The sequence below is a fragment of the Leucoraja erinacea genome, chromosome 29 (genome assembly GCF_028641065.1).
Source record: "Leucoraja erinacea ecotype New England chromosome 29, Leri_hhj_1, whole genome shotgun sequence".
NCBI classification, from domain to species: Eukaryota; Metazoa; Chordata; class Chondrichthyes; order Rajiformes; family Rajidae; genus Leucoraja; species Leucoraja erinaceus.
In genome coordinates, this window is record NC_073405.1 from 7,216,325 (window position 1) to 7,242,784 (window position 26,460).

At 49.5% G+C, this 26,460-nt stretch overlaps 2 protein-coding genes across 4 annotated transcripts in view; both read left to right on the forward strand.

The window, feature by feature from the left end:
* The first annotated feature begins 259 nt into the window (after positions 1-259).
* Positions 260-14,660, forward strand: LOC129711098 (gamma-interferon-inducible lysosomal thiol reductase-like). Its single transcript, XM_055658490.1, has 7 exons — positions 260-348; positions 2,468-2,644; positions 5,655-5,729; positions 7,938-8,033; positions 9,070-9,222; positions 12,350-12,418; positions 14,524-14,660. Exons 1-7 carry the CDS (start codon positions 307-309, stop codon positions 14,557-14,559), a joined length of 648 nt encoding a protein of 215 aa, XP_055514465.1. The 5' UTR covers positions 260-306; the 3' UTR covers positions 14,560-14,660.
* A 6,601-nt stretch (positions 14,661-21,261) lies between these two features.
* Positions 21,262-26,460, forward strand: part of LOC129711099 (beta-1,4-galactosyltransferase 2-like) — a 43,180-nt gene continuing 37,981 nt past the window's right edge. For all 3 annotated transcript variants that reach the window (XM_055658491.1, XM_055658493.1, XM_055658494.1), the window contains exon 1: positions 21,262-21,427. In XM_055658491.1, the coding sequence (XP_055514466.1) occupies positions 21,298-21,427 (130 nt within the window). In that variant the 5' untranslated portion in view covers positions 21,262-21,297. The remainder of the gene's footprint in view (positions 21,428-26,460) is intronic.

Here is a 26,460-nt window from a genome sequence, read left to right on the forward strand (position 1 = left end):
ACAAGGAACTACAGATGCTGGTTTACGAAACAAAAGTACTGGCGGAGCCGGGCGGGACAGGCAGCATCTCTGTGAATTTGTCTGGAGTTGCTGTGGGACCATGGATCGGGAATCGATTCTTGGGGAATAATTCACAGGCATGTACATCGATTCCCTTTGTAAATGATTCATCAGGATGGTACCAGCACACACTGGGCAAAATGATTCCAGGGTCAGTGTGATCTCGATCGATAATCAGGACCTGTATTTATAACACCTAGCGGCCTGCAGCTGAGCATCAGAGAGGCAAGTTTTGTTGCTGACAGCATGAAGTTTCTGGTGAACCTGTTCATTCTATCTCTTTGTGCCGTGAGTATGTCCTATTTTTTTAATCGCTGCGTAACTCTGGGCTGGTCTGGTCACGGAGTCCAACAGCACGGAGACAGGCCCTTCGGCCCAACCTACCCATGCCAACCAAGTTGCCCCATCTAGACTAGTCCCATCTACCCGCGTTTGATCCCTATCCCCTGAAACCTATCCTATCAATATCCCTGTCCAAATGTCTTTTAAATGTTTAAGAAGGAACTGCAGATGCTGGAAAATCGAAGGTACACAAAAAAGCTGGAGAAGCTCAGCGGGTGCAGCAGCATCTATGGAGCGAAGGAAATAGGCAACGTTTCGGGACGAAACGTTGCCTATTTCCTTCGCTCCATAGATGCTGCTGCACCCGTTGTCTTTTAAATGTTGTTATATTACCCGTCTCAACTATCTCCTGCAGCAGCTCGTTCCATGTACCCATCACCTTTGGTGTGAAAAGGTTGCTCCTCAGGTTCCTATGAGGAAGAGTCTCTCTCTTCTCCCTCCTCCCATCAGGCAAGAGGTACAGAAATGTGAAAACGCACACCTCCAGATTCTGGGACTTGTTCCCCAGCTGTTGTCAGGCAACTGAACCATCCTATCACCAACTAGAGAGCGGTCCTGACCTCCCATCTACCTCATTGGAGACCCTTGGGACTATGTTTTTTAATCGGACTTTACTGGACTTTATTTTGCACTGAACATTATTCCCTTTAGAAACATAGAAACATAGAAATTAGGTGCAGGAGTAGGCCATTCGGCCCTTCGAGCCTGCACCGCCATTCAATATGATCATGGCTGATCATCCAACTCAGTATCCTGTACCTGCCTTCTCTCCATACCTACTGATCCCCTTAGCCACAAGGGCCACATAACCATATAACCATATAACAATTACAGCACGGAAACAGGCCATCTCGGCCCACAAGTCCGTGCCGAACAAATTTTTTTCCCCTTAGTCCCACCTGCCTGCACTCATACCATAACCCTCCATTCCCTTCTCATCCATATGCCTATCCAATTTATTTTTAAATGATACCAATGAACCTGCCTCCACCACTTCCACTGGGAGCTCATTCCACACCGTTACCACTCTCTGCGTAAAGATCTAATTCCCTCTTAAATATAGCCAATGAACTGGCCTCAACTACCCTCTGTGGCAGAGAGTTCCAGGGATTCACCACTCTCTATGTGAAAAAAGTTCTTCTCATCTCGGTTTTAAAGGATTTCCCCCTTATCCTTAAACTGTGACCCCTTGTCCTGGACTTCCCCAACATTGGGAGCAATCTTCCTGCATCTAGCCTGTCCAACCCCTTAAGAATTTTGTAAGTTTCTATAAGATCCCCTCTCAATCTCCTAAATTCTAGAGAGTATAAACCATTTATATATCTATATCTTGAGAGTATAAACTTTATCTGTACACCATGGATGACTTGATTGTAATCATGTATAGTCTTTCCGCTGACTGGAAAGCACATGACACCATTTTCTCCACTGTACCTGTGACACAAGTGACAATAATAAACTTAAGTAAATTAAACTAAACCTCTGGTTGACAAAAATGCTGGAGAAGCTCAGCGGGTGAGGCAGCATCTGATGTCAGTCTGACGAAGGGTCAGTCTGAACATCAGTCTGAAGAAGGCTCTCGACCCGAGACGTCGCCAATTCCTTCTCTCCAAGGATGCTGCCTCACCCGCTGAGTTTCTCCAGCATTTTCGTCTACCTTCGATTTTTCCAGCATTCTTTCTTAAACTAAACCTCTGGTGTCCAGAGTAGAGGAGTGATTTGTGCAGGAAGGAACTGCAGATGCTGGTTAAAACCGATACACAAAAAGCTGGAGTAACTCAGCGGGACATGCAGCATCTCTGGAGGGAAGGAATAGGTGACGTTTCGGGTCGAGACCCTTCTTCAGACTGAAGTTCAGACTGACCCTTCTTCAGACTGACATCAAGTCAGGCTCGACCCGAAATGTCGCCTATCCTTCTTCAGTGGCAGCCTGTCCCGCTGAATTACTCCAGCGTTTTGTGTCGATCTAGACGACTGATTTCACCAGTGACGACATGCCCATGGGCCAGGGCCATGGACCTCTCTCACGGGCAGACACTCAGTCTATTTCCTTCTGTCGGTCTAGGTTGGGAAAAGATGTTCGAACACGGAGGCCGGGGACTGGCCTCCTGTGCACATCAGCCTGTTCTACGAATCCCGGTGTCCCGATTGCAGTGACTTCGTAGTCCACGAACTCTGCCCGGTGTGGATGAGGATGAGGGAGGTTCTCAACATCACCCTGATACCATTCGGGAACGCTGAGGTAACAATGGGTGTGGGAAGGAACTGCAGATGCTTCGGAGATAGGCACAAAATGCTATGGGGGGGCTCTCAGGGGTGACTCTGATCAAGGTGTTTGAGGGATTCATCTTTGGTCATTATACAATGCCTCGTACAAGATAACTCGACTGACATCTACTCCAGATCGTTTAGCTGCCACTTGCTCAAGTTTGAAACATGACAGTAAAAATATGTGCTCTGGAAGTCAGGCTGACCCTGTAATCAATGTTTGCTGAACTCCCACATGGCCCAAGTTACAAGTTTAATCTCGAACTGAATCTAACCTTTCTGGACACTTTACAAGGACCAGGGGGGTTGGAATAAGTTCATAAGCCATAGGAGCAGAATTAGGCGAGTCTAATCGAGTCCACTCCGCCATTCAATCATGGTTGATCTATCTCTCCCTACCAGCCCCATCCCTCCCCTGCCTTCTTCCTGTTACCTTTGATGCCCTTTAGAAACCAAGAACCAAAGTGCTGGAGGATCAGGCAGCATCTGTGAAGGGAATGGACAGTTGCTGTTTGTGTTCAGACTGGAGTGCACAAGGCTGAAAAAACCCAAAACAAAGTGCTGGAGAAACTCAGCGGATCAGGCAGCATCTATGGAGGGAAATGGGCAGACGACGTTTCAGTTTTGGACTGGGTCTGAAGAAGGGTTCCGGTCTGAGATGCCATTTGTCCGTTCCCTTCCACAGATGCTGCCTGGCCTACTGAGTTCCTCCAGCACTTTATTGCTTTGTATAAGATTCCAGCATCTACATTTTCTTGTGTAGGCTCTTATTCACAGCCCCACAGATATGCAGCAGGGAAAGAGGCCCTTTGGCCCAACTCCTCCATGATGCCCCATCTAAGGTAATTACATTTGCCTGCATCTAGCCCATGTCCCTCTGAACCATGCCACCTTGTCCTGTACAGAGTTGACACTGCCTCCTCACTGGTAACCACATCCATCTTGAGTTCACAGCTTCCTACTAAACCTTCTAATTTATTTATAAATAAGTTAATATTTGTGATCCCGTGTGGGATTACCAGTCGCATCCAACAAATATAAACTCCCATTCATTATGTCTTAGAAACATAGAAAATAGGTGCAGGAGGATGCCCTTCGAGCCAGCACCGCCATTCATTGTGATCATGGCTAATCGTCCCCTATCAATAACCCGTGCCTGCCTTCTCCCCATATCCTTTGACTATCCCTTCTCCCCATATCTCCTGTCTGTCTCCTCATCCAACTTCCAAAGCAGATGAATCATTATCCTTCAAAAAGTCGGCATGTTGGCGCAGGGGCAGAGTTGCTGCTTCACAGCGCCAGAGACCCAGGTTCGATCCTGACTACGGGCGCTGTCTGTACGAAGTTTGTGCGTTCTCCCTGTGACCACGTGGGTTTTCTCCGGGTGCTCCGGTTTCCTCCCACCCTCCAAAGACGTAGAGGTTTGCAGGGTCATTGGCTTGGTAGAATTGTTATTAGTCCATAGTGTGTGTTGGATAGTATAAGTGTGCGGGGACTGTCGAAGGGCCACTGTATCTCTAAACTAAACTTAAAAACTAAAAGCCATGGACCGGTACAGCCTGGAAACAGACCCTTCAGCCCGCCTTGTCCATGCCAACCATACTGGGCTAGTCCCATTTGTCTGCACTTGGCCCTTAGCCCTCCAACTCAATAAGAGTCAGCTTTAGCCACAGTCTCCGATGTGGGATAGTATTAAAAGCCGACGCATAAATCACATCCATACACAGTACACATGCTCACTGTCACAATTCACTGTGGTAGTCCCCTCTTCAAAGGTTCAATCAACTTCATCAGACACCCTGAACACACTCCAGAGCCTGAAGTAGGGCCTCGACCCAAAATGTCACCCATTCCTTCTCTCAGAGATGCTGCCTGTCCCACTGAGTTACTCCAGCATTTTGTGCCTATCCAGAATTTCATTCACTAGTTTCAGAAATTTACTATATTTATGACCTTCATTGTTTCAGATTTATAACATGTTACTGTACAGACTGCTTATTTTGCATTACTAATTGTCCCATACATTTTATTTTATTTTACACTGGTGCTCCCAGGCTGTTTTTTTTAACAGAGGTCCTTGCTTTACCGTGTCCTTCTCTCTGTTGTTGGTTCCCACTTCACAGTTTGTGTTATTTATTTCACTCTTCCCTGCCGGCAGCTCTTTTTGCCTTGTGCACTCCAGTCTGAACACAAACAGCAAATCGGAAACATGTCACTACCCGGAGGAGCCTTGGAGTCATAGAAACAGGCCCTTCGGCCCAACTTGCCCATGCCGCCCAACATGCCCCATCTGCACTAGTCCCACCTGTCCGCACCTGGCCCATATCTCGCTAAACCTGTCCTATCCATGCACCCGTCCAAACTGATATGATAGTACCTGCCTCAACTACCTCCTTGTTCCATATACCCACCAACCTTTGTGTAAAAAAAAGTGACCCCTCAGGTTCCTATTAAACCTTTCCTCCCTCAGCTTAAACCTAAGGAACTGCAGATGCTGGAAAATCGAAGGTAGACAAAAGTGCTGGAGGAACTCAGCGGGTGCAGCTGCATCCATGGAGCAAAGGAAATAGGCAACGTTTCGGGCCGAACCATTAGTCACAGGACTCCAGTCTGAGAAGCAACCCTTCCACCATCACCGTCATTGGAGACCCTTGCACTATCTTTGATTGGACTTTACTGCCTTTGTCCTGCACTAAACGTAATTCACATTGTTCCCTTTATCATGTATCAGTACACTGTGGACGGCTCGTATGTGATCACGTATAGGCTTTCCACTGACTGGTTAGCACACGCAGCAAAAGCTTTTCACTGCCCCTCGGCGCACGTGACAATAAACTAAACTCAACTCGAGCAGTAATTTTCCATCCTTTTAGCTACGTATCTCTCCTTGTGGTGCGATCCTTAGCTTCGAGTTCATGATGTTCGGGCTGTTGCAGGTACCTTCCTGCCCTTGCGTCTCACGCTCCCCATGTTTCACTCCGCAGATAATTCAAGGTGCCCAGGGCGTGCAGTACTTGTGCCAACACGGGGAGGAAGAGTGTCTGGGAAATATGATCCAGGTGCAAGTCACATATTGCTGCTGCTACTCATCCAGCGACCGGGATCCGAGCCGTTTAATTTCACCACGTATATCCGTGCCTCCGGGCACCAGCGAGCCTTCTTAATCAGTACAGGTGTCAGAGGTTCTGGGTAGAAGGCAGGAGAATGGGGTTAGGAGGGAAAGATAGATCGGCCATGATTGAATGGCGGAGTAGACTTGATGGGCCGATAGACAATAGGTACAGGAGTAGGCCATTCGGCCATTTGAGCTAGCACCGCCATTCAATGTGATCATGGCTGGCCATCCCCAATCAGTACCCCGTTCCTACCTTCTCCCCCCTATCCCCTGACTCCGCCATCTTTAAGAGCCGTATATAACACTAAACACTTTTACTCCCCTTCCCATTCCCACACAGAACTCTCCGTCCTGGACCTAGAAAAGTAATGAGGAGGAATTTCTTTAGCCAGAATAGGAGTGGGGAACCTTTTCATGTTGGAATGCAGCATTAAGTTAGCTGTAATCTAATAAGGCCGCATCCAAGAAACTTCAATTAGATATACTTCAAAATATACATTATTTTGTAAAAATCTAACCACAAAGTACTAACTTCAAGAAAATGAAAAAAATGGTTAGTTCTAAAGTTGCTTAACCTTTTAATGACTTTGTTGGGACTGTATTTTGTGGGAAAACATTTGAATATTTGGTTGCAACATGGAGGTACGCAGTTTTAGCTGATCTTCTAGATGGGTATCCGTCATTTGATTTGAGAATGTAGATTCGCAGTAATAAGTGGTTGAAAAGCAAGAAAGTATTTTTCATGCATGTCAAAGTTAACGTACATTCTAGGGTTGCATTGGAATTAAATCATGAGCATAACAGGTGTTAAAATAGCCCTGATGACTTACTAATGTTTTAATTGTGGCCCTCAGTCGGGGAGGATTATTTTGTTGAATCTTCTTTTACTCGTTGGTATCTTAAATACGTTCATTTTAAGATTAAAATTAAAATAATAAAAGACGAACAAAATCATATTAGTAAAAATACAAGGATTTGTTCTACAAAATTTGGATTCATTCAAAAGGCTGCACTTAATGGCCTAGAAGGCCGCAGGTTCACCACCCCCGAGCCAGAGGATGGTGAATCTGGAACTCATTGCCACAGACAGCTCTGAAAGTCAAGAAAATGGGTATTTTTAAAGCAGAGAATAACGTAGTCTAGATTAGTAAGGGTGTTAAAGGTTACAGGGAGAAGGCAGGAGAATGGGTTTAGAGGGAAAGATAGATTAGCCCTGATTGAATGACGGAGTAGACTTGATGGGCTGAATGGGCCTAATTCTGCTCCTGTGACGAGAATTTATAGCCAAATTAGAACTGAAATGAGGATAGAGTCATAGATGCATAGAGTGATACAGTGTGGAAACAGGCCCAACTTGCCCACACCGGCCAACATGTCCCAGCTACACTAGCCCCACCTGCCTGTGTTTGGTCAATATCCCTCCAAACTTGTCCTATCCGTGCACCTGCCTAACTGTTCCTTAAACGTTGGGATAGTCTCAGCCTCAACGACCTCCTCTGGCACACAAAAATGCTGGAGAAACTCAGCGGGTGCAGCAGCATCTATGGAGCGAAGGAAATAGGCGACGTTTCGGGCCGAAACCCTTCTGACCTCCTCTGGCAGCTTGTTCCATACACCCACCACCCTTTGTGTGAAAAAGTTACCCCTCAGAATCCTATTTAAGTCTTTTCCCCTTCACCTTGAGCCTATGTCCTCTGGTCCTCGATGCATTCAGGGAGACAATGGGTTTGCAGATATTAAGGGTGCCTATATAGAGTTTTTACTGACCTGTACGCAAAAAAAGTGTATACAGGTCAGTATACACCCTAGGTACATGTAAAAATAAAATACAATTGAAACATTGAATGACGGATTAGAGGGTGGTCAAAGATAAACGGAGCTGAAGTTTGTTTAAAAAGGAACTGCAGATGCTGGAAAATGGAAGGTAGACAAAAATGCTGGAGAAACTCAGCGGGTGAGGCAGCATCGATGGAGTGAAGGAAATGGGCAACATTTCGGGTCGAGACCCTTCTTCAGATTCAGTCTTCAGCTGAAGTATATCAGCCATGAACTCCAGCCGGCTCTGAAATGTCTTCAGCATTTTTTTTGTTCCATGAATAGAAAGTTTCACCGTGGTGCCTTGTTCCTGTAACCTTCATTTGTCCTTGAGCAGAGCTGCATGATTCATCACCTGAAGAACACCTCGTCTTACCTGCCCGTCATTTGCTGCATGGAGTCTGCCCACACAGTGGTCGCAACCACCCAGCAGGTCAGTGAATCCTCCCCCCCCCCCCCCCCCCCCACACATCGCTCCTCTAGGTGCTGCCTCAAGGCTCTCCAACCTTCCACTGACGCCCCCACAACACGATGTCTGTGGGCCGAACGCGGGAAGGCGCGACTGGTGTAGATGGGGGCATCTTGGTGGGTGGGCATGATGGGCTGAAGGGCCTGTCTCCGGGCTGAGTGATTCTACTCTGTACCTCGGGTCGCCAACGTTCTCACTCCCACATAAGGGACAAAAGGTCCAAATAAGGGACAAATTCACCACGGCAATTTGTTGACCGGCTCGGCCTTGGCTGGGTGAATGATGAGTTGCCCCGGGTGCTGGACTGCACACAAAGCCCAGCCTGCGGGCCAGCTGAGCGCACAAAGTCCGGCGCCCCGTCCAACTCATGAACCGATGATCAGCCGTGAGTCGGAGGGGTGGTGGGTGTCGGCGGTAAGCGAAGGTCCGAAGGTCGGACAGCTGGCCGGGCTGCCGACCGACGGGGCCACGGGCGAGGCGCTGCTGCTGCTGCTGCGCTCCATGGGCTGCACTACGTCGGGACGGGTGAGGCGGGACCAGACGCAGCGCTCTGACCCGACAGTCCCCTCGACCCGAGTCAAAGCCGGGACAAGGGCGGTCCCGTATGGAACAAACCAATTTAGCCCAATATACAGGATGTCCCGGCTAATATGGAACAGTTGGCAACCCTAACTGTACAAGACTCGCTCTTGAGCGGTGGTTAGAGCAAAAGGCATCGCATGGTCACTCACTTACCACTAGGGCTTTGAGGCGTAACTCCAGCTCACCACATCGCCTCTACACGACCTGGCTCACCCCAATTCCCGAAGAACACCATTGTGGGAGATGGGGGGGGGGGGGGGGGGGGGGGGGGGGGGGGGGGGGGGGGGGGGTTTATGGGCAGTTGGTGACACAGTCCGGAGATGTAAAGATGGTTGTGAGATAAATGGATTGAGGAGTTGCAAATTGTGAATCTAGAGGAAGGATGGCAGGTGGATCTGTCGATGTATTGATCTTCCAGTGTTTGCAAGACCACGCGCCTGCCTTGACCTGGGAGACCATCAGCGATTGTGTCGACGGAGAGTTGGGTGCCCGACTCATGCAAGTAAACGCTCGCTTGACCACTAGTCTGGAGCCTCCACATCGTTATGTTCCTTGGATTCTCATCAACGGGGTAAGGGAGTCTGAAACTAACGCCAGAGTCGAGCGTACTTTATTGTCATGTGTCCCGCAAGATAGAAAACAGGTGCCGGAGTAGGCCATTCGGCCCTTCGAGCCAGCACCGCCATTCAATATGATCATGGCTGATCATCCAATATCAGTCCCCGTTCCTGCTTTCCCCCCCCAATATCCCTTGATTCCCTTAGCCCTAAGAGCTAAATCTAACTCTCTTGAAAACATCCAGTGGATTGGCCTCCACTGCCTTCTGTGGCAGAGAATTCCACAGATTCACAACTCTCTGGTGATAAAGTTTCTCCTCATCTCTGTCTTAAATGGCCGACCCCTTATTGTGAAACTGTGACCCCCTGGTTCTGGACTCCCCCAACATCCAGAGTATCTAGTCTGTCCAATCCCTTAAGAATTTTATACTGAGTTGGATGATCAGCCATGATCATATTGAATGGCGGTGCTGGCGCGAAGGGCCGAATGGCCTACTCCTGCACCTATTCTCTATGTTTCTATATGAACAATGGATCAATGAAATTCCGACTTGCAGCGGCACAACGGATGTGGAAACGCTGTATGTAGGAAGGAACTGCAGGTGCTGGTTTACATTGAAGATAGAGGCAAAAATGCTGGAGTGGCTCTACAGGACAGGTGGCATCACTGCAGAGTGGGTGACGCTTCAGGTCGACAACTATCTCCAAACATAGTGCTCTGTAAATCCATTTTCTCTGTAAATTCACCTCGTTTCTGGTGCTGGGACGACAGGACAGGGTGTGAGGGCAGCTGGATTCACTGACACTCTTGTTGTCACATGTGCCTAGGTACAGTGAAGTGCTTTGTTTTGCGTACAACCTGGTAAAACCGTACAGCAGACCTCGCCTGGGCCGTGCCGAAGAGTCGCCACATTTCTGGCACACAAGTCACAAAAAAATTAATTGCACTGTTTTATCTTCTGCTCGTAGAGGTGGACCAGGCCTGCTGCTGCGGCCCACCAGGGGCTCCCCATCAATCTCGGGACCCCCCCCCCTTCAATCTCGGGATCCCCCCCATCAATCTCGGGATCCCCCCCATCAATCTCGGGATCCCCCCCTTCAATCTCGGGATCCCCCCTTCAATCTCGGGATCCCCCCCCCATCAATTTCGAGGTCCCCCCTTCAATCTCGGGATCCCCCCTTCAATCTCGGGATCCCCCCATTCAATCTCGGGATCCCCCCATCAATCTCGGGAACCCCCCATCAATCTCGGGATCCCCCCATCATCAATCTCGGGAACCCCCCCCTTCAATCTCGGGATCCCCCCATCAATCTCGGGATCCCCCCCCCATCAATTTCGGGTCCCCCCTTCAATCTCGGGATCCCCCCCCATCAATCTCGGGATCCCCCCCCCATCAATCTCGGGATCCCCCCTTCAATCTCGAGGTCCCCCCATCAATCTCGGGATCCCCCCATCAATCTCGGGATCCCCCCCATCAATCTCGAGGTCGCCCCTTCAATCTCGGATCCCCTTTTGTTTTGGGGAACCCCTTTGTTCTCAGTGCCCCTCCATCGGGTTCCCCCCTTCTTCTATCATGGGGTCCACCTATCAATCTCTGCGTCCCCTTTGTTCTCTGCGCCCCTCCACCAGGATACTCTCGGCCATGGCCCCCCCCCCCCCCCCCCAATGCTTGATGCTTTATTTTTTGGGTGAAACCAGCGACAAATTGCACAATTTTGGAAAACATTCACAAATTATGACATTTTTAACTAGTGGCGTGAGCTGCTCGAGCTGCTGCCTTACAGAACCAGAGACCCGGGTTCGATTCTGTCTGTGAGGAATTTGCACGTTCTCCCTCTAACCACGTGGGTTTCCTCCGGGTGCTCCGGTTTCCTCCCACCATCCCAGGGAGGTGCGGGTTTGCGGGTTAATTGGCCTCTGTAAATTGCCCGGGGTGTATAGGGAGTGGATGTGAAAGTGGGATCACATCGAGCTACTGTCAATGGGTGATCGATGGCAGCGTGGACTCGCTGGGCCGAGGGGCATGTTTCCATGTTGTGTCCTACACGTAATTCAATCAATCAATAAACGGGCGCCATTAGCACTGAGGGTTAACTGGCTCCTATCAACTGTCTCCTTCTCTGGTTACAAAGTAATGATGATGTAACATTCTCATAACTCTGCAAATACTAAATCAAAGCTTGCTTTGTTCTAACATTTTGTTTTTTTTTTGAATTGGACAAGGACATTTACATCTTGTTTTGAAGCAACACATGCCTTTCTATCGATCTTTGCCCGACTGGTTGAAGGATTTGCACGCTGCAATTTTCATGGCTGACTGACAAAATAACATTTGTGCTTAGTTTAATTTAGTGTGGAGATACAGCGCAGAAGCAGGCCCTTTGGCCCACCGTGTCCGCGCCGACAAGCGTTCCCCCGCACATTAAAGCTACCCTGCACACACTGGGGACAATTTTACATTTATGCCAAGCCAATTAACCTACAAACCTGAACGTCTTTGGAGTGTGGGAGGAAACCGGAGATCAGTGCTGTAGTTTCCGTGCTGTAATTGTTATATGGTTATATGTTATATGGTTATCACGCAGGTCATAGAAACATAGAAAATAGGTGCAGGAGTAGGCCATTCGGCCCTTCGAGCCCGTACCGCCATTCAATATGATCATGGCTGATCATCCAACTCAGTATCCTGTACCAGCCTTCTCTCCATACCCCCCTGATCCCTTTAGCCACAAGGGCCGCATCTAACTCCATCTTAAATATAGCCAATGAACTGGCCTCAACTACCTTCTGTGGCAGAGAATTCCACAGATTCACCGCTCTCTGCGTGAAAAATGTTTTTCTCATCTCAGTCTTAAAAAAGATTTCCCCCTCATCCTTCAACTGTGACTCCTTGTTCTGGAGGTCACGGGGAGAACGTACAAACTCCGTACAGACAGTACCCGTAGTCGGGATCGAACCCGGGTCTCCAGCGCTGCGTTCACTGTAAGGCGGCAACTCTTCCCCTGCAGAACCGTGACTGCCCCGTAGATACCGATAAATCCATCCCATTGCAAACCCACCGCTATATTGTTGTATGTCCCAGATAGAACAATGAAATTCTTACTTGCAGCATCGCAGTGACTGATGTTTCCTCTACTCAGGTTCACTCTGAGGATATCCAGCATCATGCAGAGGGTGACCTCCTGGAGCTGGTCTGTCAGACCTACACAGTGAGTACTAGTAATATTTCAACCAGCATTGAGCATTGAATGAAATAAGTGAGTAAATAGTTATAGACCAATGCTGTAACACATAGGTCAGTGAACATCCATAGGGAGACTCTATGGAGAAAAATGCACACCGTCTATGTCTAGCTTTTCAACAGCGAGGTGGGCAGCACGGTGGCGCAGCGCCAGAGACCCCGGTTCGATCCTGACCTCAGGTGCTGACTGTGTGGAGTTTGTACGTTCTCCCTGAGACCTCGTGGGTTTTCATAGATACATAGACAATAGGTGAAGGAGTAGGCCATTCGGCCCATCGAGCCAGCACCGCCATTCAATGTGATCATGGCTGATCATCCACAATCAGTACCCCGTTCCTGCCTTCTCCCCATATCCGTTGATTCCGCCAGCCCTAAGAGCTCTGTCTAATGCTGCTCTTTTGAATGCATCCAGTGAATCGGCCTCCAATGCCTTCTGAGGCAGAGAATTCCACAAATGCACAAACGTTTTTCCTCATCTCAGTTCTAAATGGCCTACACCTTATTCTTAAACTGTGGCACCTGGTTCCGGACTCCCCCAACACCGGGAACAAGTTTCCTGCATCTAGCGTGTCCAATCCCTTAATAATTTTATATGTTACTATAAGATTCCCTCTCATCCTTCTAAATTCCAGTGTATACAAGCCCAGTCGCTCCATTCTTTCATCATATGACAGTCCCACCATCCCGGGAATTAACCTCGTGAACCTACGCTGCACTCCCCCAATAGCAGGAATGCCCATCCTCAAATTTTCTCCGGGTGCTCCGGTTTCCTCCCACATTCCAAAGACGTGCAGGTTGAGTTGAGTTTGTAGGTTAACTGGCTTCCGTGAATTGTCCCGAGCGTGTGGGATAGAATCGGTGTACGGGTGATCGCTAGTCGGCATGGAGTCGATGGGCTGAACGGCCTGTTTCCACGCGGCACCTTTAAGCTAAGGTCAGGTAGTATCCATGGAGGGAGAAACAGCTAAGGTGTTAAACTGGATCAATCCCCTTAATTATTTACAACTTTTTTTAGACACAGTTGCTACTCTTCCGGCTCAAAGATAGATAATTGAGGAGTAAAATTGCCACACTTGAGGCATGAATAAACAGGAGTGTATTTCAAGTAAAAACAACTTGCTAAATGGAATCGGGAATAAAATTTAAATTATATTGGGTACTCAGATGATTGAAAACTCGGGAATAAAACGATCAGAACAGATTAGTTGATTATGTACACCAGATGCAATGAAATTCTATGATGGCCTGATGTTCACAGAGTGGATTATACAGGGTAACAATAAATAGACAATAGGTGCAGGAGTAGGCCATTCGGCCCCTTCGAACCAGCACAACCATTCAATATGATCATGGCTGATCATCCACAATCAGTACCCCGTTCCTGCCTTCTCCCCATATCCCCTGACTCCGCTATCTTTAAGAGCCCCATCTAGCTTTCTCTTGAAAGCATCCAGAGAACCGGCCTCCACCGCCCTCTGAGGCAGAGAATTCCACAGATTCACAACTCTCTGTGTGAAAAAGTGTTTCCTCGGTTTAAACCAGCATCTGCAGTTCCTTCTGACACAAACGTAACTGAACATTGACTTCCAATGGTAGACAAAACTGTTGGAGAAACTCAGCGGGTGAGGCAGCATCTATCGAGTGAAGGAAATATAGATTACAAAGATCACATAGAAAATAGGTGCAGGAGGAGGCCATTCGGCCCTTCGAGCTAGCACCACCATTCATTGTGATCATGGCTGATTGTCCCCACTCAATAACCCATGCCTGCCTTCTCCCCATATCCCTTGATTCCACCAGCCCCTAGAGCTCTATCTAACTCTTTCTTAAATCCATCCAATGATTTGGCCTCCACTGCCCTCTGAGGCAGGAAATTCCACAAATTCACAACTCTCTGGGTGAAAACGTTTTTTTTCTCACCTCGGTCTTAAATGGCCTCCCCTTTATTCTAACAATAGGCAACGTTTCGGGTCGAGACCCTTCTTCAGACTTCAGACTTCTGACTTTCAACGTGTGTTTTGTGGATTGCTATTATCAGACGGTGTTCTTATGTTTTTTTTTAATGTTCAACAGGGCTCTCTGCCTGCGGTTTGTGGTCAAAGAATCTAGGTCTCAGAGATCCAAGCATAGGCCTACTGGCAAGTGGAAGCCATGAATGAATTTAAAAACTCACCTGATGTTCAATGATTTACAGTGACTTACCGCATCTCCCTCCAACCGGATGTTTGAATGCCAAGATTGTTACATTCACATCATTTCCGTGTATTATTGATTTTCTCTCGTTAATCTGTAACTCACGAAAATGTGATCTTCAAAGTATTTTCCTTGCGGGCTATTTTCTCTTTACAAGGCCCGCACCAAGAAAGTGGAATAAAAACAATTTTGAGGTTGAACTTGTGACACTGTATACGTAAATGGATTGGGGTTTTCCTAACCATGGTTCTGTCCCTCAGCATCTGATAAGAAACTGATGCGTTGTATGTGTGGCAATTTTTTTTAGTTTAGTTCAGAGATACAGCCGGGAAACAGGCCCTTCGGCCCACCGAGTCGGCGCCAACCAGCGATCCCCACACACTAGCACTATCCTACACACGCTACGGACAATTTACACATACACCAAGCCAATACACACCTGCGTACCTGTATGGGATTGGAGTGTGGGAGGAAACTGAAGATCTCGGGGAAAACCCACGCGGTCACGGCAAGAGCGTACAAACTCCACTCAGACAGCACCTGTGGTCGGGATCGAACCCGGGTCTCCGGTGCTGCGAGCGCTGTAAGGCAGCAACTCTACCGCTGTGCCATCCACGAGACAAATCTTGTCCTGGACATTGTAACTTACTCCACCTATCTGCCGCTCAAACCCCACCTCACCGGTATCCACCTATCGCTCACCAGGTTTTGTCCCGTCCCCACCATTTTCCAGTTTCCACCCCCACCAGTCTGAAGAAGGATCCCGACCCAAAATGTCATCTGTCCATTTCCTCCACAGATGATGCCTGACCCATTGGGTTCCTCCAGGACTTTGTGTTTTGCTCGAGATTGCAACACCTGCACTTCCTCGTGTCTCTTTGGACTTTAGGCCTTTAGAGATACAGCGTGGAAACTGGCCCTTCGACCCACTGAGTCCGTGCCGACCAGCGATGACACCCCGTACACAAGCGCTGTCCAACACACTAGGGACAATTTACAATTTCCAGCTTCTACGCCTTTGGAGTGTGGGAAGTCACGGGGAGAACGGTCAAACTCCATACAGACAGCACCCGTAGTCAAGCTAAAACCCGGGTCTCTGGCGCTGGAAGGCAGCAACAACTCCACTGCTGGACATTGTCCACTGGGCAGTTATGGGACACTCTGCCCTATTTCCTTTCCCTGTTGAAGTCAGGGATGCTGGGAAACTGACTGGGTACACAGGTTCCTAGGAACAGTGTTACCCTGAAGGTAGACACAAAATGCCGGAGTAACTCAGCGGGACAGGCAGCATCTCTGGAGAGAAGGAATGGTGACGTCTCGACCCGAAATGTGTCTACCTTCGATTTAAACCAGCGTCTGCAGTTCTTTCCCACACAATGTCACCCTGAAACTCCCTCCTAGATGACTATGTCTTCTGGGCATCCCACCAAATACCAGTTGCCAGAGTATCATTCCAGCAGTAGACAATAGACAATAGGTGCAGGAGTAGGCCATTCGGCCCTTCGAGCCAGCACCACCATTCAATGTGATCATGGCTGATCATCCCCAATCAGTTCCCCGTTCCTGCCTTCTCCCCATATCCCCTGACTCTGCTATTTTTAAGAGCCCTATCTAGCTCTCTCTTGAAAGCATCCAGAGAACCTGCCTCTACCGCCTTCTGAGGCAGAGAATTCTACACACTCACAACTCTCTGTGAGAAAAAGTGTTTCCTCGTCTCCATTCTAAATGGCTTACTCCTTATTCTTAAACTGTGGCCCCTGGTTTTGGACTTGCCAACATCGGGAACATGTCTCCTGCCCCTAGCGTGTCCAAAGCCCTTAACAATCTTATATGACTTAAGTGAGAAGCCCACTCATCCTTCTAAACTCCAGAGTGTACAAGCCCAGCTGCTCCATTCTCTCAGCAGTAGATCAACAAGTCTACACACCGAGCTGAGGTCCAACGGCAATCCCATGTCCTAAAGAACAAATAATGGGTGGAAAGAGTGCAGGAAGTCCAGCTGATTGCTGGTACTATGCAAGGATTCTTTAGCGTTGGCGAGGCCATCCATGACCCTAAGGCTACTCTTGTGAGTGCCAAGGACTGAGAGGCAGTAGCTCCCGCTGTGAGGAACACCACAAGCTATGACTTTGATGTCGGCATCCTTGATTCTATTTCACAACCATCCCAAACAAACAACAAGTTGAAAAAGCTACAAACCAACTAATGTGGGAAGCTTCCATAATCCCACACTCCAAGCAGCAGGATGAGATCCACGTCCAGTGTTCCCAGTCTCGGGAATGCTCAACCCAATGGAGATGTGGAGGAGAGTTGTTGAGTCTATTTACGGCAGAGATGGGTACATTTCCGGGCATTGAGGGACCTTGGGGTTTCTGGAGACTGGTGCAGAGGTGGGAGACTAACCTTAATCTGAATGAACCGGGGAGATGGCAGCCCTGCCGGCAGTCTGTTCGTTTTTTTCTTTCTTTTTGTTATTTGTTAGTGCGTTAAAAGTTTGTTTTAATGTTCTTCGGTTTGTTTTATGTGGGGGGAGGGGGTAGAGGATCGGGGAAACTTTTTTTCAAGTTCCTACCTTCCCGGAGATGTGATCAATTTTCGGATCACATTCACCGGGCTCTGCGGCCTATCATCGCCGGGGCTGGAGGCCTCCCCGGACTGCCGTGAGCCCCACCGCGGGACGCGGACTTAACATCGGAGCGGATCCCTTGCCTGGGATCGCTCCCACTGTGACCACTGTGACCACCATCTAGGGCTCGCTGTCTCGGGAGAGGCTAGTCGGGAGCTCCAACGCCGCGGAAGGTTCACCAGCCCCGACGTGAGGCTCGATCGCCCGGCGAGGGGGAGCTGACATCCCCCCGATGCGGGAGCAGACCGCCTCGATGCGGAGGGCACGAACGCCGCCGGCTACAGGAGTCAAGATCGTCCCGTCAACGGAGGGCTCGAGGCCCCCGACCGAGGAAGAACAAAAGGAAGGACTTGAACTTTATTTCACCTTCCATCACAGTGAGGAATGTGTAGGAGTCACTGTGGTGGATGTTCGTGTTAAAATGTGTTTTTGATTGATTTGTTGCTTTTAATTGTATGACTGACCTGGCCAGTGAAATTCCTCGTATGTTGCAAAACGTACTTGGCGAATAAAGTGTGATTCTGAGTCTGAGAAGTCACAAAGATGCAGACCCAGACCAATGCAGGACCTCACGCCCTCGGCAGCAGCAGAATCAAGAGTCGCACCCTGGCCACTTCCTCTTCTCCCTCTCTCATCTAGCATAGAAGTGTGAAAACACGCACCACAACCAGAAAGCTGTCCTGAACTATTATCTTCCCACCACTACTGCTGACCCACCACACCACCTCCAGGTCCCTCAGATCGGCCCACTTGGGGTTACCTTTGCGGTTGCAGCTCCTAGACTGTGGAACAGCATCCCCCTTCCCATCAGAACTGCCCCCTCCACCGACTCTTTCAAGTCGAGACTTAAAACTCATCTTTACTCTCAAGCCTTTCTTCTGTCCTCTGAGGGAGGGCTATATGTATGTATTTACGTATGTACTTAATCTATGAACCACTGTTGTATAACGTTAGTACCTCCATCAATGTAAAGCACTTTGGCCAACGAGAGTTGTTTTTTAAATGTGCTATAGAAATAAAAGTGACTTGACTTGATGTTTGGTAACCCTCGGCAGACTATCCTTTGATCGGACTTGCTGGCTTCATTACCTTGCACTGGATGTTATTCCCGTTTAATGTATCTACACGCTGTAAATAGATCGATTGTAATCATGTGTTGTCTTTCTGCTGACTGGTTAGCACGCAACAACAAGATTTTCACTGTACCTCGGTACATGTGACAGTAAACTAAACTGAACTGAGACGGCAATCTAAAGATAGAAGCAAATTGCTGGAGTAACTCAGCGGGACAGGCAGCATCTGTGGAGAGGGGGAATGGGTGACGTTTTGGATCGAGACTCATCTTCAGGCAATCCCCCTGCTCCTCTTATGTTCCTATTGCATCCATTGGCACTGTGTTAGAAGTGTAACCTCCTCTCTCAGGTCAGAGCGGACATCGAGGAGACATGACACAATTGATCATAATTTGACTCATGGGTCAAAAACCCCTGTGGCTGCGCTGACGTTGACAGTTGATAAATACAAGTATTACAAATAGAGGAAGTGAAACATTTGGCACTGACGGTCAGTAAGATCATGTCTGACATTTTTAAATCTCGCCTGGCCCCCTATCTCATGATTTCCTTAACGCACAGACACACCCGCTATTTCTGCCTCAGAAGGGCAGTTCAGTGGCACAGCGGTAGAGTGATAGTGTGGAAACAGGCCCTTTGGCCCAACACGCCCACACAGGCCAATAATGTCCCAGATATCCTAGTCCCACTTGCCTACGCTTGGTCCATAACCCTCCAAACCTGTCCTATCCATGTATCTGTCCAACTGTGTCTTAAACAATGGGATAGTCCCAGCCTCAACTACCTCCTCTGGCAGCTTGTTCCATACACCCAAAACATTACCCCTCCGATTCCTATTAAATCTTTTCCCTTTCACCTTGAACCTATATCCTCTGGTCCTCGATTCCCCTACTCTGGGTAAAAGACTCTGTGCATCTACCTGATCTATACCTCTATAAGATCTCCCCTCATCCTCCTACGCTCCATGGAATAGAGACCCAGCCCTACTCAACCTCTCCCCATAGCTCACACCCTCTAGTCCAGGCAACATCCTCGTAAATCTTTGCTGAACCCTTTCAAGCTTGACAATATCTTTCCTATAATTCCTATAATGCCTCACAGCGCCAGAGACCCGTGTTCGATCCTGACTTCAGCTGCTAACTGTACGGAATTTGTACCTGTTGTATCCTGTAACCGCGTGGGTTTTCTCCGGGTGCTCCGGTTTCCTCCCACATTCCAAAGAAGTGCAGGTTTGTAGGCTAATTGCCTTCTGCAAATTGCCTCTAGTGCGTGTAGCATAGAAATAGTGTGCGGGGTGATCGTTGATCGGCGCGGGCCCAAAGGGCTTGTTTCCACTCTGTATCTATAAACTAAACTAAACATAGAAGGTAGAACAGTACATCACAGGAACAGGCCCATGATATCTGTGCCAAGCATGATGTTGAGACCAACTCTTAACCAAAGATTATAGAGCAGAGCAAGATAGACCACTCCTCCGAAATCCAATGGGTTGACGTGTAGTATGTAACGGAACGTCACGGCCGCCATTTGTTTATGCCAAACGTGACTTCTTTGGTATCGGGGATGGACTCCATTGTTCTACAATCTGCTCTTACATCAGGTCGCATGGAAAAGCAAAGATACTAGAGGCTCCTCTAGTATTTTTGGGGGAAGAGGACATTTTCTCCATTCCTGAGTTGATCCAGGACTAATTCTCCTCAAGTGTCAGCGCTCCCGAGGCACCAATGCTCCTCTAGTCTCTTTGGTGTAATCAGTGTTGTAGGGAAAAGTGTGTTATATATAATCGATCACTTCACATATTTAGTTAATATTATTGTAAATTTTATTGTTATTGTAAATTGCAGCTCAACAAAATGGCGTCATGTCATACCCATGTCATACTACGCTTTTTTCGCAGAGTGGCGCATCTTGCTCTGCTCTATAATCTTTGCTCTTAACTGCCTGCACACAATCCATGTTCTTCATATCCACGTGCCTATCGTAAAGCTTCTTCAAATGCCACTGTTGTGTTTGCCTCCACTCACGGCCTTCTGTGTCACACATCTCCTTGAAAATGTTGCCCTTCTCACCTTAAGGCTGTGTCCTCCAGTGTTGCGCCTGCGCAGTTGGGGGCTATGCATGAGTGGGTAGGGCAGGGGATGGGGTAAAAGGAACAAATGAATAATATTCAAAGGGGGGGGGGGGATAGTGTGTGTGGGGGGGGGTGGTTAGTGTGTGTGACACCGCAGCCCCCCGCCCTATCCACTCGCGCATAGCCCCCAACGGGTCCCACTTGGTCGAGTGTCCCTTAAAACCTTGCCCTTCTCACCTTGTCCTCCAGTGTTTGATATTTCTGTTCTGTGGAAAGAGAGAGGGGGGAGAGAGAGGGAGGGGGGGAGAGAGAGGGGGGGGGGGAGGGAGGGAGAGAGAGGGGGAGGGGGAGAGAGAGAGAGAGGGGAGGGAGGGAAAGAGAGGGGAGGGGGGGGAGAGGGGGGGGAGGGACAAAGGGGGAGAGAATGGAGAGACGGTGGAAGAGGGAGAGAGACAGGGAGAGAGAGAGTAGCGAGGGGGGGGGAGAGGGGGGGAGAGATGGGGGGAGGGGGAGGGAGAGGGAGGGATGGAGAGAGAGAGAGAGAGAGAGGGAGAGAGGGAGGGAGAGAGGGAAGGAGAGAGGGAGAGAGGGAGAGAGGGGGGAGAGAGGGGGAGGGAGAGAGACAGGGGGGAGGGAGAGAGGGGGGGAGGGACAGGGGGAGGGAGCCGGGCTGCGGCGGGGGCGGGCTGCTGGAGGCGCCGCCCTGTCCCAGGAAGGGAGGAGGGAGGAAGCGGAGGCCGGACCGGGCCACGGGCACGGGGACGGGGACGGGGACGGGGACGGGGACGGGGACGGGGACGGGGACGGGACGGGACGGGGGGGACGGGGGGGGGAGAGGGGCCGGCTGGGAGAGCGCTCTCCCCGGGGTCGGGTCGGGGGCCGGGATGAAACGCAAGGTGTTCGCGGCGCTCGCCCTCTCTCACTCGCTGCTCAGCTGTTTGTTGCTGTACAACAGCAACGCCGGCCCCCGCCTGCGGCACTGGAGGCAGACGGGCGGCACCCCCCGACCACCAGGTGGGTGAGAGGATGGGGGGGGGAGTGGGGGGGATAGAGGGGGGGATGGGGGGGATAGAGGGGGGGAGGGAGAAAGGAAGAAATATAATAAATATATATTAAAATTTAGGAGAGAAAGGGGGGGGGAGGGGGGGAGAGGAGGGCGGGGGGGGATGGGGGGGATAGAGGTGGGGGGAGAGTGGGGGGATAGAGATGGGGATAGAGGGGGGGAGATGGGGGGGAGGGAAATAGAGCGGGGGGGGGGAGAAAGGGGGGGGAGGGGGGGGATAGTGGGGGGGGATAGAGGGGGGGAGAGAAAGGAGGGGAGAGGGGGGGGGGGGGGAGGGGGGGGGAGAGTGGGGGGGGATGGGGGGGGGATAGAGTGGGGGAGAGAGAGTGGGGAGAGAAGGGGGGAGAGAAAGGGGGGGGGGGGGGAGAGAAAGTGGGGGGATGGGGAGGAGAAAAGGGGGGGAAGGGGGAGAGGGGGGGGGAGAGAGAAAGGGGGGGGGGGGGGGAGAGAAAATGGGGGGGAGGGGGGGGGGAGAGAAAATGGGGGGATGGGGAGAGAAAGGGGGGGATGAGAGAGAAGGGGAGAGGGTGGAGGGGAGAGAGGGAAAGAGTAAGGGAGGGGAGAGGAAGGGTGGGGGAGAGGAAAGAGGAAGGTGGAGGAGAGATAGAGGGTGTGAGAGAGATGGGGAAGAGGGGAGAGGATAGAAAGAAGCTGGGCGGTGGGGACTGGGGGGAGGAGGAGGAGGAGGAGGGGAGCGGGTGAAAGGAGGGGGAGAGGATGCAAGGGAAGGGGGGAGGGAGTCGTGGAGAAGGAAGATAGAGGGGAGAGGGGGAGAGGTGGTAGGGAATGGCGGTACTGGGTGGTTGGATGAAGTGGGGAGGGGAGAAGCAAAGAAGGGAGAACGTGGTAGAATTAGGGGGAGAAATAGATGGAGACAGAAGGGTTGGGAGGGAGGGAGAGTTGAGATTGGGCAGATGGATACATTGGTTGGGGTGGTGGTTCTGGTGTTAGGGGGAAGTGTGGTGAGGGAGAGTTGGGGAGAATGGCGAGTCATGCAGCATGGAAACAGGCCCTTTGGCCCCAACTCGGCCGTGCCAGCCAAGTTGCCCAACAAGCTAGACTGGCAGAGTCAGTGTCAAGGCTAAGATAGAGGCTAGACAGTAAACAGGAGACAGGGAATGGCAGGGAAAGGAGTGTGAGGGGTGATTGAGATAGAAGGGAAGCCTTCACCACTGTCCGAAGAAAGGTCCTGATTATTTCGTGAGTACAGGAGTACGGGAACTGATAGTCTGCAGCATCTCTGGCCTGCCTTCATGTAGATATGTTTCCCTGGTTTTTTTTGTTAAAAAGCAAACAAATTGGTAAATGATTGCAAGACAAACGCTGTATACACAATGCATTTTGAACTTACAGCGACTTCCCTGAACCAGATTGTTACCAGATGTGATGGTCAAGTCTTAACTGTAATTCTGTATTGTAATGGCTTATGATTAAGGGTAGCACCATCACCAGACTGGGAGTTAATCTGGGATATAGTGTTATGGATTGCAGTGGGACATTATTTTTCCTCCCAATTACTTCAATGCTGTTCTTTGAGTGCGTGTGTGTGAATATCTGTGTGTGTGTGAGTGTCTGTGTCTGTGTGTGTGTCTGTGTGTGTGTGCTTGTCCGCCTGTATCACAGATACTATCGGTGTATAGATGAAGGGCTTGCATCTGGAGGAAATTTGAGGCTCAATACCTTACCTGATGTCCATGGAGATGGCACAGTGGCACAGCGGTAGAGTTGCTGCCTCACAGCGCCAGAGACCTGGGTTCGATCCTGACTGTGGGGGCTGTCTGTACGGAGCTTGTACGGAATTTGTACCTGTTGTACCCTGTGGCTGCGTGGGTTTTCTCCGGGTGCTCCGGTTTCCTCTCACATTCCAAAGATGTACAGGCTTGAGGATTAATTGGCTTCTGTAAAGTGTAAATTGTCCCTAGTGTGTAGGATGGAGCAAGTGTAAGGGGTGATCTGTGTGGACTCGGTGGGCCGAAGGGCTGTATCTCTGAAAGTCTAAAGTAAATCGTATCTCCGGGGGGGGGGGCACAGTCATACAGCACGGAAACAGGCCCTTCGGCCCAACTCTTCCATACCGACCATGTTGCCCCATCTTAGCTAGTGCCATTTTTCCCTCTAAACCTATCCTATCCATGTTTAAGAAGGAACTGCAGATGCTGGTTTAAACCGAAGATAGATCCAGTGGCGGACTGGGTCTTAAAATATTGGTTGCCAGGAGACAAAGGGGGCCCACCCACAACTACAATGCTATCATTTAACAGGGGCCCACTTGCCATCGGGCAAGCTGACACCCTGGCCAGTCCGCCACTGGATAGACCCTCCAGCTTTTTGTGCCTATCCATGTTTTGTTTAGTTTAGTTTAAAGATACAGCGCGAAGACAGGCCCTTCGGCCCACCGAGTCAGCGCCGACCAGCGATCACCCCGCTGATTAACACTACCCCACACACACTAGAGACAAGTTACACATACACCAAGCCAATTAACCTACATTCCTGTACTTGTTTGGTGTGTGGGAGGAAACCAAAGATCTCGGCGAAAACCCACGGGGTCACGGGGAGAAGGTACAAACTCCGTACAGACAGCACCCGTAGTCAGGATCGAACCCGGATCTCCGGTGCTGTAAGGCAGCAACTCTACCGCTACGCCACCGTGCCGCACAAGTGGTTTTGAGAAGGAAGGTACTTAGACAAATGAGAGCTGCGGACTAAAATGGGAGTGTGTTGAATGGAAGGAGGGCTTTGTGAGTGGGTAGATGGTGTTGGTTTATCATTGTCGTGTGTGCAGCGCTAGTGGCAAATGTTGGTATCTGCGGAAAACATATCACAGGCACATCGAAACCTACACGAGTACAATCAAACCGTACACGAGAACCACAAATGGTGCCAAAACGGGGAAAGGAAACAGAGTGTGGAATATAATGTTACAGTAGGAGGTCGGTGGCAAGGTGCTTGTGTTACTCTGGAAAGAATTCCCCAGGAAACTTGTGTAGTAAGGAACTGCACATGCTGGTTTAATCTGAAGATAGACTGAACATGCTGGAGTAACTCAGCGGGTCAGGCAGCATCTCTGGAGAAAAGGAATAGATGACGTTTTCGGTTAGTTTTTGAAGAAGCGTCTCGACTCGAAACGTCGCCTAATTCTTTTCTCCTGAGATGCTGCCTGACCCGCTAATTCACTCCAGCTTTCTGTATCTAGCCCCAGGATTCTTGTCTGATTTTCACAGTGCCTCTTTAACTAAGTCATTAATGGTACAGAAATAGAGTGAATCGTAAAGGTCCATCGTCGATCTCCCCCCCCCACCCCCCACCCCCGGCATCCTCGGTTCCAGAGCCTTTCTGGATTAGACATAAAAAGCGAGGCAGATAGTAGCTCAAGACCGCTTGTTAGTTGTTGTTAGAATGATTCCGTTGCCAGATAACAGCTGGGAGGAAACTGTCCCTGAATCTGGAGGTGTGCGTTGGTTTTCACACTTCTGTACCTCTTGCCTGATGGCAGAGGGGAGAGGGGAGAAGAGGGAGTGGCCAGGGTTAGACTGGTCCTTGAGTATACTGGTGGCCTTGCCGAGGCAGCGTGAAGTGTAGATGGAGTCAACATGAGGGAGGTTTGTTTGCGTGATGGACTGGGCTGCTTCCACAATTCTCTGCAATCTATTGCGGTCTTGGGCCTAGCTGTTCCTAAACCATGGTGTGATGCATCGCAATAAATTGCTTTATACAGTGCATGTGTAGAAGTCGGTGGGAGCAAACGAGAAACCACCGGGGTGGCGTAGTCTGAGAATAAGAAAGGGGACAAGACCAGCAGAATGGAATCATTTTGATGCAGAAGGTCTTGGGGCCACAGGGCACAGAAGTAGGGACTGCTGAGTTGAGTTGATTGTCACCAGGTACAGTGAAAAGCTTCTGTTGCATGTTAACCAGTCAGCGGAAAGACTATGCATGATTACAATCAAGCCATCCACAGTGTACAGATCCATGGTAATGGGAATAACGCTTAGAAACATAGAAAATAGGTGCAGGAGTAGGCCATTCGGCCCTTCGAGCCTGCACCGCCATTCAATATGATTATGGCTGATCATCCAAATCAATATCCCATACCTGCCTTCTCTCCATACCCCCTGATCCCTTTAGCCACAAGGGCCACATCTAACTCTAGTCAATGAACTGGCCTCAACTACCTTCTGTGGCAGAGAATTCCACAGATTCACCACTCTCTGTGTAAAAAAAATTATTTTCTCATCTCGGTCCTAAAATACTTCCCTCTTATCATTAAACTGTGACCCCTTGTACTGGACTTCCCCAAGGAAGTCCTTCTAAGGAAGTGGAGGCATTGAATTCCTTTCTTGGCCATTGCCTCGATATGGCTCGTCCAGCACAAGCTGTTGGTGATGTTTATCCTTGAGAACTTGACGCTTTCAGCCATCTCTACTTTGGCACTGTCAATGTACACTGGGACATGTATATGTACCGCTTTGCTTACCAAAGCCGACCACTATCTCCTTTGCCTTGCTGTCATTAACAAAAGGGTCTTGACACCAGGTTATGTATCATGGGTCTTTGGGACCTTCTTCACACCTTGAACACAAATTGAATGTAAGGTGGAGGAGGATAGATTCTTGAGAAAGAAGTGGTGGTGGTGGTGGTGTGTTGGAATGTAAGACTTGTACCAGGCATAATCCTAATGGCTGAAGGTGACGTGGGCCTAATTGGTATGTGTATTTGAATATTCACTCAGTCTAAATCTGTCTTTATGCAAATTGTCCAGCGTACTTTGGAGTATTTCCAAAGTTAGTTTTTATTATTTTGTGTCATCCCACAACAGTTTGCCAATAGCGAGCAAACTTGAATGCCACGTCGTTGGCCTCTGGAAGGCCCTTTACAGTGCATGTGTCATGCAGCATGTCACAGCTCGGGAGATGCTATTAATGAATACCATGAAGTTATTACACCATCATTATTACTAACTTGGAATTATTCGTATATGGCT